Source organism: Lathyrus oleraceus, chromosome 6 (genome assembly GCF_024323335.1).
Source record: "Lathyrus oleraceus cultivar Zhongwan6 chromosome 6, CAAS_Psat_ZW6_1.0, whole genome shotgun sequence".
Classification (NCBI taxonomy): Eukaryota; Viridiplantae; Streptophyta; class Magnoliopsida; order Fabales; family Fabaceae; genus Lathyrus; species Lathyrus oleraceus.
Window position 1 is genome coordinate 425,367,174 of NC_066584.1, and position 12,134 is coordinate 425,379,307.

The 12,134-nt window shown below is 33.2% G+C and overlaps 2 protein-coding genes across 2 annotated transcripts; one reads left to right on the plus strand and one right to left on the minus strand.

The window, feature by feature from the left end:
* LOC127093130 (ABC transporter C family member 10) lies at positions 1–6,532 on the plus strand. Its single transcript, XM_051032033.1, has 12 exons — positions 1–246; positions 432–2,505; positions 2,652–2,972; positions 3,087–3,173; positions 3,299–3,892; positions 3,992–4,156; positions 4,282–4,576; positions 4,676–4,890; positions 4,987–5,292; positions 5,430–5,493; positions 5,837–6,076; positions 6,203–6,532. Exons 2-12 carry the CDS (start codon positions 451–453, stop codon positions 6,313–6,315), a joined length of 4,455 nt encoding a protein of 1,484 aa, XP_050887990.1. The 5' UTR covers positions 1–246; positions 432–450; the 3' UTR covers positions 6,316–6,532.
* A 7-nt stretch (positions 6,533–6,539) lies between these two features.
* Positions 6,540–7,664, minus strand: LOC127093131 (acidic endochitinase). Its single transcript, XM_051032034.1, has one exon. It carries the CDS (start codon positions 7,613–7,615, stop codon positions 6,725–6,727), a length of 891 nt encoding a protein of 296 aa, XP_050887991.1. The 5' UTR covers positions 7,616–7,664; the 3' UTR covers positions 6,540–6,724.
* Positions 7,665–12,134: the final 4,470 nt, after the last annotated feature.

The window sequence follows — 12,134 nt, forward strand, 5'->3', positions numbered from 1 at the left end:
CACTAGGTAACTGTTGTGGACTGTGGAGTTACTTTTCACAAACACATGTGGTGGTATAAGTTATAGCTGCATGTGCAAATTTTAATTTCCAGTACTGCGATTTGGTCCACGAGGTTTATGATTTTAACTGCAATTTTCTGCATTAACATCGACCGCGACACGACTGGGACCATCACTGCGACACGTTAACATTTAAGTAGGATTCTGGGTCGTAGCTAGCTAGAGAAGTTATACATATTCAGAGTTGTAAGCAATATTTTCTTTTTCAATAATCTTCATATGGTTTACTTTTATTTATTTACTCTTACAAATCAATCAACTTGGTCATTTGTTTTCATGTGTGTTTGATGGCTTTTTTTGATAGGCTATAAACTTTTTTCTCTCAACAAAAGCATAATGTGTTAACTTTGTTGCTTTTTTTTTCTTTTCAGATTTTGAGCAAGAGAGAGGATGAAGAAAATGGCAGGATTTTGGAGTGTGTTTTGTGGGGAATCTGGTTGTTCAAAGCCTTGCAGCAGTTATTATGATGTTAAGTTTCTCGTTGATCCTTCCACATGCATCAACCATTTCTTAGTATCTTGCTTTGATGTATTTTTTCTCATCCTGCTCCTATTTGTAATGATGATCCACAAGTTGTCATTAAAACCATATCAGGGTATTATACATAGGCAAAGATATTCAAGTCTGCAACTAGTTTCTGCCATAACAAATGGTGTCCTTGGGTTGGTGCATTTGTTTTATGGCATTTGGATTTTAGAAGACAAGTTGACGAAAAACCAAACGGCATTGCCTCTTGATTTGTGGTTGCTGGAATTGTTTCAGGGATTAACATGGTTGTTAGTTGGTTTAACATTAAGTCTTAAGTTTAAACAAATTCCAAGAGCATGGTTAAGGTTTTTTTCTATTCTAATCTTCTTAGTTTCTGCTATAAACTGTGCTTTATCCTTGTTTTATGTAATCGGTAGTATGCACTTGTCCTTCAAAGTAGGAGTGGATGTTCTATCTTTTCCTGGGGCAATTTTATTGCTATTATGCACATATAGGGAATCTAAGAGTAGTGACACTGACAGAGAAATCAATGGAAGCCTTTACGCTCCTTTAAATGGTGAGTCGAATAAAGACGATTCCGTTAGCTGTGTGACGCTATTTGCGAAAGCTGGATTCTTCAGTAGGATTTCATTTTGGTGGCTGAATTCTTTGATGAAAAGTGGTAAAGAGAAAACACTTCAGGACGAAGATGTGCCGATGTTGAGGGAGGAAGATAGAGCAGAAAGTTGTTATTCGATGTTTCTTGAGCAATTAAACAAGCAAAATCAGAAGGATCCATCCTCACAACCATCTGTTTTGAAGACAATGGTTTTATGCCATTGGAAAGAAATTTTGATATCAGGATTCTTTGCAATGCTCAAGGTACTTGCACTTTCTTCTGGACCTTTGCTTCTCAATTCCTTTATATTAGTTGCTGAGGGTTATGAGAGTTTCAAATATCAAGGTTTTGTGTTGGCCATATCACTTTTCTTTATAAAAATTATAGAATCTCTATCACAAAGGCAGTGGTATTTCCGGTCGAGACTCGTCGGTCTCAAAGTTAAGTCACTGCTTACAGCTGCAATCTATAAAAAACAATTGAGGTTGTCCAATTCTGCGAGATTGGCGCACTCTAGTGGTGAGATAATGAATTATGTAACCGTGGATGCTTATAGAATCGGAGAATTTCCTTACTGGTTTCACCAAACATGGACAACAAGCTTCCAACTATGTATCTCGTTGGTAATACTTTTCCGTGCAGTTGGGCTAGCTACAATTGCATCCTTGGTTGTGATAGTTATCACAGTACTTTGCAATACACCACTTGCAAAGTTACAACACAAGTTTCAAAGCAAATTAATGGTTGCACAAGATGAGAGATTGAAGGCTATTTCTGAGGCTCTTGTGAATATGAAGGTACTGAAGTTGTATGCATGGGAAACCAGTTTTAAAAACTCTATAGAAGGATTACGGAATGAGGAACTCAAATGGTTGTCTGCAGTGCAATTGAGAAAGGCATACAACACATTTCTCTTTTGGTCGTCACCGGTTATGGTCTCTGCTGCTACGTTCGGAGCATGTTATTTTCTTAACGTTCCTTTGCATGCGAATAATGTTTTCACTTTCGTGGCAACTTTACGCCTTGTTCAAGATCCAATTAGAACTATCCCTGACGTTATTGGGGTGGTTATTCAGGCAAAAGTTGCTTTCGCTCGGATTTTAAAATTCTTGGAGGCACCCGAACTGCAGAGTGAAAATATTGGGAAGAGGTGTTCAGAAGACAATACAAGGGGCTCAATTTCAATCAAGTCTGCTGAATTTTCATGGGAAGATAGTAATGTGTCAAAGTCAACTTTGAGAAATATAAATTTGGAAGTTAGCCCTGGACAAAAGGTCGCGATTTGTGGTGAGGTTGGCTCAGGCAAATCAACTCTCTTAGCAGCAATTCTCAGAGAAGTTCCTATCACTCAAGGAAAAGTAAGATTTTGCTTTTATTTAATTGTATAAACGTTTCCATACTTTCATTATTTATAACCTTTATATCACTTGGCATGTAAATTCAACTTTTTGTACATTTGAGTACTAATAGTAAAAGGTATTGGATTATCTTTTCTGGAATACAGATTGATGTTTATGGGAAGTTTGCGTATGTTTCTCAAACAGCATGGATACAGACAGGTTCAATAAGGGATAATATATTGTTTGGATCACCTATGGATGTTCAAAAATATCAGAAAACTCTTCATAGGTCTTCACTAGTGAAAGATCTTGAGCTGTTTCCTCATGGTGATCTCACTGAAATAGGAGAGAGAGGGGTTAACTTAAGTGGTGGTCAGAAGCAACGAGTTCAACTTGCTCGTGCTCTTTATCAGAATGCTGATATATATCTTTTGGATGATCCATTCAGTGCTGTTGATGCACAAACTGCCTCAAATTTGTTTAATGTAATGATAAATTCACTTCTTTACATACTGTGTTCATAATACAGCACGCAGGCGCGCACATACACACTTTAAGTACTGTAGTTGGTTATGCTTATGACACAATTAACTGGACAGGAATACATTATGGAAGGACTTGCTGGGAAGACAGTTTTTCTTGTGACTCATCAAGTTGACTTCCTTCCAGCATTTGACTTTGTTTTGGTAATTTTATACATCATTGAAGCAATGATTATGTTTGTCATTGTTCTAACTCAAAATTAGAACATTATTTCATAATCTTTGGCTGACTGAAAATTATGCATGGACACAATGATTTCGCGGTACAGTTGATGTCAGACGGCAAAATCCTACAAGCTGCTTCGTATCACCATTTGTTGACCTCAAGCAAAGATTTTCAGGACCTTGTGAATGCTCACAAAGAGACTGCTGGTTCTGACCGGCTTGTGGATGTTACTTCTTCTGAAAGAAATTCAAATTCTGCCAAAGAGATAAGAAAAACATATGTGGAGAAGGAAAAAAAATTTGAAGCACCAGAAGGAGATCAATTGATTAAGCAAGAAGAGAGAGAAACTGGAGACCAGGGGTTTAAGCCTTACTTAACGTACCTGAAGCAGAACAATGGATACATATACTTCTCCGCGGCTTCTATTTGTCATCTTATATTTGTGATTGGTCAAATATTGCAAAACTCGTGGATGGCTGCTAATGTTGACAATCCTAAAGTCAGCACTTTGAGATTGATTCTAGTTTACTTGTTGATTGGAGTTACTTCAACAGTGTTCTTATTGCTGAGAAGTCTTTTTCCAGTTGCTTTGGGCCTTCAATCTTCAAAGTCTTTATTTTTACAGCTACTTAACTCCCTTTTTCGTGCACCTATGTCGTTTTATGATTCCACACCTTTGGGACGGATACTTAGTAGGGTAAGAATATTAAACAGTCCTTTCTCTTTCCATTTTTTCATCTAAGTTAACGCAATGAATGGGAAATACTTATGCTTTGACTATTACTTCTTTGTTTAGGTCTCTTCTGATCTCAGCATTGTTGATCTCGATGTTCCATGTGGTCTTCTTTTCGCCGTGGGAGCTACTTGCAATTGTTATGCTAGTCTAACTGTTTTAGCAGTAGTAACTTGGCAAGTCTTGTTTGTCTCCATACCAATGCTCTATTTTACACTGCGGTTGCAGGTAATGAACAAACTCTTTGAATTAAATTGCAGTGATGATTTGGTGTTCTGTTTTTACATTAATACGTTATAATTATCTTTCATAAATTAAAAATGGGCTCGTTGAATTTTTTTTTCTCCATACAGAGATACTACTTTGCTTCAGCAAAAGAACTGATGCGGATGAATGGCACAACAAAATCCTTTGTAGCTAACCATCTTGCTGAATCAGTTGCCGGAGCTGTGACAATAAGGGCTTTTGAAGAGGAAGATCGTTTTTTCGCAAAGAACCTTGATCTAATCGATATCAATGCTACTCCTTTCTTTCATAGTTTTGCTGCAAATGAGTGGTTGATTCAACGGTTAGAAACAGTCAGTGCTGTTGTTCTTGCATCTGCCGCACTGTGTATAGTTGTACTTCCACCCGGAACATTTTCCTCTGGTGAGACTTCTTCTATTAGTGCCTTTATAATTTCCCTTTTATTGTTTTCTTAACCATAGTTGTGTTTTATGCAAGTAGTAAAATTTCAACATATTTCAGGATTTATTGGCATGGCTCTCTCTTATGGCCTTTCCCTTAATGCTTCCCTAGTATTTTCAATTCAAAATCAATGCAATATAGCAAATTACATAATATCAGTGGAGAGGCTAAATCAATATATGCATGTACCAAGTGAGGCTCCTGAAGTAATAGAAGGAAATCGCCCTCCGGTGAATTGGCCAGTTGTTGGTAGAGTAGAATTACAGGAACTCAAGGTATTTGTTATTATTTTGAAACTCGTTTGCATAATGTTCTCTTCAAAATGTGAGCTTAAACTGAAACACATGATTTGTTTCATGATATCGGAACAGATACGGTACAGGCATGATACACCACTAGTACTCCGCGGAATTACATGCACATTCGAAGGAGGACACAAAATTGGTATAGTTGGTCGAACAGGAAGCGGCAAGACCACTCTTATTGGTGCTTTATTTCGTCTAGTCGAGCCAGCAGGTGGAAAAATCATTGTTGATGGCATTGACATTTGTTCTATTGGACTTCATGATTTGAGGTCGCGCTTTGGTATTATACCTCAGGATCCTACTCTTTTTAATGGAACAGTCAGATACAATTTGGATCCCTTATTTCAACATTCTGATCAAGAGATATGGGAGGTAGTATTATTACCTGCTAAGTTACTTTTCAGCATTTAATTAATAACAACATGGAGTTTTTTCTTCCTGTTTATTTAATCATCTCTATTTTCAAGTTCCAATAATTAAGGTGGACTAATTGCGATTTCTTTACAAAGGTTCTTGGCAAGTGTCAGTTGCAAGAGGCTGTCCAAGAGAAAGAAGGTGGTTTAGACTCATCAGGTACATTTTCATGTTTTGCTAACACAACTTTGCAGTGAACAATTCCTGTCTAGTGTTGTGATTGGATAAGTTTATTTGAACTTAACTGCTATAATAAAAACTTGGAATGTCTATGAAAACAACTAATAGCCTATATGACAACAGTTTGAATATATTTTTTCTTTTGTTATAGAAATAACTCATACATAAGCACTTTATGATAAGCACTGATGTCATAAATGTTTATTTAAGTTGTTTATCCAAACAATAGCCGACCTCACTTAGTGGGATAAGGCTTGGTTGCTGTTGTTGTATCCAAACAGTAGTTCTTGATACCAATGTTTAGTAACAAATTGTTATACAGTTGTTGAAGATGGGGCCAATTGGAGCATGGGACAACGACAATTGTTCTGTTTGGGCCGTGCTTTGCTGAGGAGAAGTCGGGTATTGGTGCTCGATGAAGCAACCGCGTCAATTGATAATGCAACTGACTTGATTCTGCAGAAAACTATTAGGACTGAGTTTGCAGATTGTACGGTAATCACGGTAGCTCACAGGATACCGACCGTGATGGATTGCACAAAGGTTCTTTCCATCAGTGATGGTAAGTAGCATATTAATTACTCTTGTTGATTTAGCACATTTGAAAATTTAGCAATGTTTTGGAGAGAGAATTTGATCCTTTCATTATTTTGTTCTAAGAAAATAAAACGTGCAATTGAATTTTCAGGAAAACTGGTAGAGTATGATGACCCGATGAAGTTGATGAAGAGAGAAGGATCGTTGTTCGGGAAGCTTGTCAAAGAATACTGGTCTCATTTTCAATCTGCAGAGTCTCATTAAAGCTGAAAATGTTTCTAGGTTTTGTAGGATTGGCGAAAAGCCAAAAACGGAAAATAAAAGTAGATGTAACATGTATTATTAAATTTGGACAAACACTGGATCCTAGGTAGAAGAAAATGATGCAAAAGAATTCAATTATAGTTGAGGTATTGGCAGTTTCACACTATTGTACAATGCTTTGGAACTTTAGATAAACTTCCTTGACCAATTCACCAGATGCTACATCTCCTTTAATATATCGGTATAGATTATATAAATTCTCATTTTAATTTTGCAAAGACACTCCAAATGATAGGTGAGACTTCATAAACAAAGTGATTCCTGATCACATAGCACCTAGTAAGAAAACCTACTTGAATGTGCTGCTTATTCTAAATACATAATAAGGACTATAGATTTATGTAGTTAATTAAAGACTGCCCTTAATAGCATTACTGTATCCACTTTGTGCATCATTGAATCTCTTCCAAATCATGACTCCGCCATATTTAGGAGAACTCTTAATAGCAGGAAGAACTTGAGAAATCAAAACATCAGAAGGAATAAAACCACCACTTGTAGCAGCAGCATCGTTAGCAGGAACACCTAAGAACACTTGTTTAGCTTGACTTGAAGTCCATTGAGTCCAAGCGTTAACAAGATTGTTAGTGTTTCCATTCGAGTATTGACACTGAGGATTATTGTAAAACTGAACCCAAACATAATCAAACAAACCAGTATTAATAGCTGAATCCAAATGAGCATCAGGGAAAGGACACTGTGGTGCTGCAGACAAGTAAACTCTCTTTTGTGCACTAAAACCATTTAGTGCTCTTGCAAGTTCATCAAAATGTTCACCACCAGCTTCAATATCAAAATCAATTCCATCCAAAACAGCATCACCTAATGGCCTTGAAGTTGACGTGCCACCCAAGAAATTGTTCCATAGGTAATTTGCAAGGTCTGTGGCTTCTTGGGCTGTATCAAGAAAGTAAGTACCAGCGACACCTCCGAGAGAGAGGAACACTTTGATTCCCTTGCCTTGACAAGTTTGAATTTCACTACTAAACTTTGTGCAGCCATTGATACGTGGATCACAATGACCAGCAAGATTTAGTTGTGGCTTTTGGCCCCTGCCAAAAGTGGATAGAAAAGCTATGTTTACAAACTGGTAATTGTTTGTGTTGCAAGCATCTGCCAAGGAACCTTCACCTCCATTTTGGCCCCAATAGACTGCAATTCCTGCAGCATGAGAGTATTTGAAAAGGGAAATGAGGAAAAGAGATAGTAAAAGGATTGAAACTTGTTTGAAGGTTTCCATGTTTTTTGAAGGTTGTTTTGTGATTTGTGTTGAAAATGTAGATAGATGTATAGCACTTTATAGGTGGTGGAAAGTATGTAAATACAAAGTTGAAAGAAGAAATTATGAGAACCGTGTTGTGTAAGTTGGGCGAGAAATTTCAACAACTGGTATCTTCTTAGAAATTTCAAGTCAAACTCATAGCAATTCAATTAATGATTCTCGGTTTTAATTACACGTTGTCCTCCTATTCTATCATAAAAATAGTTTACAATTTTTTTTTAAATCAAATTTTTTGGTTATTAAATTTGTCACAATATTGGTCCCAAAAATGTAATCTATTGTCTTAGTTTTGATGATGAGTCGGTTGAAACCAAAACTAATGTAATACTTGACTGATAAAATAAATTTCACTTTAGGGACTGCTTTCTACGAGAACACCAGTAGGAAAACTCTAATACCCCATTTTAATCTAAATATCTAATGTTCCTAATTAGTAAAATTAATGGTAAATATTAGAATTCAGTGAGAATTTTGAAGGGGCATAATAGAGAATTCATATAAGTGGAAGGGCAATTACATATATTTAATTTATTTTGGTCGGTTGAATGCTACGGTAAAAGTGAGAAAGTTAATCAATCAGAAACTAATTTGAATTAATAGAATTATTGGGAGTGTGAGAATTAATTAAACAAATATTAGAAGTAATATTGGAATTGAAAAGTTATTCATTTTATTTATTTTTTTAATTCGTAAGTAATAGAAATTAGTGAAATTTGAAGAGTTTTAAAGAAAATAATTAGTAATAAGAAAATAGAATAATTGGGATGTGGTGAGACATTGATATAAAATAAAAAGAAATTAGGTTAAATGGTGGGAGTTAGAGAAAGTTGGAAAATCAGAAACGTGAAAGAGACAAAAGTTGGAAAAGAGGCCAACTTGGATAGCAAGGGTTGAAAAGAGAGGATCACCATTGTTAGAGTTTGTTGTTGGAGAAAATCTAAGGCAACAAGAGAGGGGGAATTAATTCACTTATAGCTGTTTTGATTACATAGATGATAGAGAGTGATCATTAACCTTTTTCCTTCCTTTAATAGAGTTTTGTTGAGTTTTTGGATTTATAGATGGTTGTATAAACCTCTCTAAATCAATGTATGGTAATTATTGTTGTTTGATGTTGATTTTATGCTTAATTTAGTGATAAAATTCGTATGCAATGTGAAATTTTTGAGTCATGTGTTCTTAATGTTGTGCTTAAAAAGTGATGAACATGCTAATATATTGATGGTTAAATGATGTTGGATATGTAATATATGTATTATATGTTGTTTTAATTGTTATAGTATTACGGTATGTCGAATTATGAACGTGCTGGATTTTACGGAATCAAAAAAAGGCAGAATTCTGCATTCTGCAGTGGTGACGGACGTCACCTCTGTGACGGTCCAACCGCCATTGAGTCGACCAAGCTGCCAGGCGTCAGGTCCAACTGCCATTGAGTGGAACAAGCTGCCAGGCGTCAGGTCCAACTGCCATTGAGTGGAACAAGCTGACAGACGCCAACTGGGTGACGCTCAATCATCACTAGCCAGATTGATTTTGTTAGATATTATTTTTATCATAATTTTAATTTTTCCGTAACTCTAAAAAGTTAACGCGAAGTTCTACCTCATTGTAACGTCATAAGAGGTTAACATTCGATTTAAAAATGAAACCGTTAGAGTGATCTTATATTATATTAATTTTATTATGTTGATCGGTTTAGAGATGAAACCAATTTTGAGTTTTGAAGATGGAGATAGTGGTAAGCAGGACGATCTCAAATCATTTAGAGGCTCTATTCAAATACTAAAACTAGACTTTTAAATATAAAAAAAATTATATTCAATTTAAATTGTAAATAACTTCAATAACATAAAAATAATCATTTTATAAATAACATAAAACTAAATATCAAAATAAAGTTTTTTACGGTTCAAAATTGTTTTAATCTATCTATCTATACTTTTATATATATATATATATATATATATATATATATATATATATATATATATATATATATATATATATATATATATATATATATATATATATATATATATATATATATATATATATATATATATATATATATATATATATATAAGGGATACAATATTTTGGAGTGACTTTTATTTTTTTCAAAATTATCCTTATTTAATTTTTTAATTTTTTAATAAATAATAAAATAAATTGTGTGATAATAACTTCTTGGTAATTATCACTTGAATTTACAACAATATAACCTCCATATTCTTCCATTTAGAAGTTACAAATAATGCATCAATATAATTTCTTGATAGTTACCACTTGAATCTATACCTATATATAAAGAGGATAGAATGTTTTGGAGTGATTTTTATTTTTTCCAAAATTATCCTTATTTAATTTTTTAATTTTTTAATAAATAATAAAATAAAATTGTGATAATAACTTCTTGGTAGTTACCACTTAAATTTACAACAATCTAAAATGGTTTGACTATATCCCAATTCACTCTCCTTTTGATTTTTATCTCCTTTGGGTTCTTCATATTACTTAAACCATCATATTTGCTTTAAAGTTGATTTTAAAGAGGAAATATGAGAAATTTGGGAAATGATTTATCTATAATTGATAAGTGATTTAGCACTAAACTTTTACTTTCACCATTTTTTTTTTCTGTCTTTCTAATTATTATATTTCATTTTACTTGACCGTAATTGTTATTAAAATATATGAAATTATTAGTTAATTTTTATATTTTATACTAAAGTTGTGTTTTTATATGAGAAACTGATTTTTTCCTTTATGTGTTGTTTTATTGCACATGAACATATAAATAACTTTTTGAGATAAAAAGAGAAGGAGATGGAAAAAAGAGAAGGAAAAGAGGGAAGATTTTGGATTTTGAGTGACATCAACATGGAAGCTATTATCAAGAGAAATGTAGAATATGACTGCCAACCCTCAACACATTGATATTAACCGGAGAGATCTTTCATGTTGGTGGCATTAATGACCATACGACATATATTTTTTTCAATTTCTCACATTGATCAAATTTAACATTAGTATGATGATTAAGAAGAAACAAACTCATTATAATGATAGCGGCAAATATGCACATGTTTTCTTTTTTGTTTTTATTTGAGATTCAGTATAATGATCAACTATTGCATATTCTCATAGATGATTTATTTATTTGTCTGTATTCTATGATATTTTTAAATCTATGTCCACAATTTTCTTATTTAAGTTTTGCCATTAATTGTTTTAAAGAACAAATATAACATGCCTATAATTACCAAATTTGCTAAAACATATAGTCTATTATTTCATTAAGTTTGTTGATTCAATTTATTTTATATTATTATATTTCTGATTTTTACTGTATATAGTATTACATAATAGATGATTAATGATTACTATTTGTCATTTTAATGACATTTATCTTGAGATATTTTTTCTACTACAAATCCTTCTATCTATATTTGACTCTGATTCATATAATTTCCCCTCTTTCTTTTCTATTTAGTTAAAAATCGAAATAGATTTATGGACAGAAAATTGTTTTACGTGTGTGCATACTAAAAAAGTGGAGATAAATTATAAATTAAGATAAATAATAGGAGAGATATGATGCTAAGAAAAAGAATAGGAAACAATTTAAAACAATTTAGAATTTAACAACTTAGAAGTACAATATGATTTTTAATTATTATAATATGTCATTTGCATTATTAAATTGGTTCCTAGAATTTAACACTGAAGTATTTCAGAGAACCTATGACATCTTACTTTAAATTCTAATAAATTCTAATTAGTGTATCTATAACTATCTATAATGGGGATATGATAGTTTGAAGTGACCTATTTTCATTCCAAATATATCTTTATTCCAACCAACCCATTATTCATGGATTACTATTACTAATCAAAATATTCAACTTCCTCATTTAATTTAATTAAAACAAATAGTATTATCATGAGTACCATATACAACACACTCATCAAAAACAAAATAAAAATTAAAAATTTAGAGAGAGAATGAAAGGGAAAAAGAAGAAAAAAATGCATGTTCTTAGTATTGGATTTAGTGATTCAGAAGTTTATTACCGTCTTTCAAAAATTTAATGCAGGCTTCCCAATTGCGACAAGTAGGATCGAGCAAGACGTGGGGCGTAGAAGTTTATTTGATCATTTCTTATTTTGACATGCTTTTCGAGATATGGTGGTGTATAAGATGAGATTTTCGAGATATGGTGGTGCAGAAGATGATAGATTATGGATTTGTTGACTATCAAGTGTTTTTCTTATAGCGTTGATTATGTACTAATTATTTTCATGATTATCAAAATATTATATGCGAATACTTTCTTTTTTTATCATGTTTCATAGATTTATTGGCCACCGTAGCATCCGACACTCTATTGCAAGTGAATTAAATACCAATTATATTTGTAACATTTTTGCTGATGTTCTTTATAATGTTGGTCAATATTGTGAAATCAAAGGA

Bases quoted from the DNA above. Each gene is read 5' to 3' on its own strand.
- LOC127093130 (XM_051032033.1), top strand. From the start codon at position 451: ATGAAGAAAATGGCAGGATTTTGGAGTGTGTTTTGTGGGGAATCTGGT. The intron at 3,174-3,298 runs GTAATTTTATAC...TTCGCGGTACAG, and splicing joins CAGCATTTGACTTTGTTTTG to TTGATGTCAGACGGCAAAAT. The intron at 6,077-6,202 runs GTAAGTAGCATA...TTGAATTTTCAG, and splicing joins GGTTCTTTCCATCAGTGATG to GAAAACTGGTAGAGTATGAT.
- LOC127093131 (XM_051032034.1), bottom strand. From the start codon at position 7,615: ATGGAAACCTTCAAACAAGTTTCAATCCTTTTACTATCTCTTTTCCTC.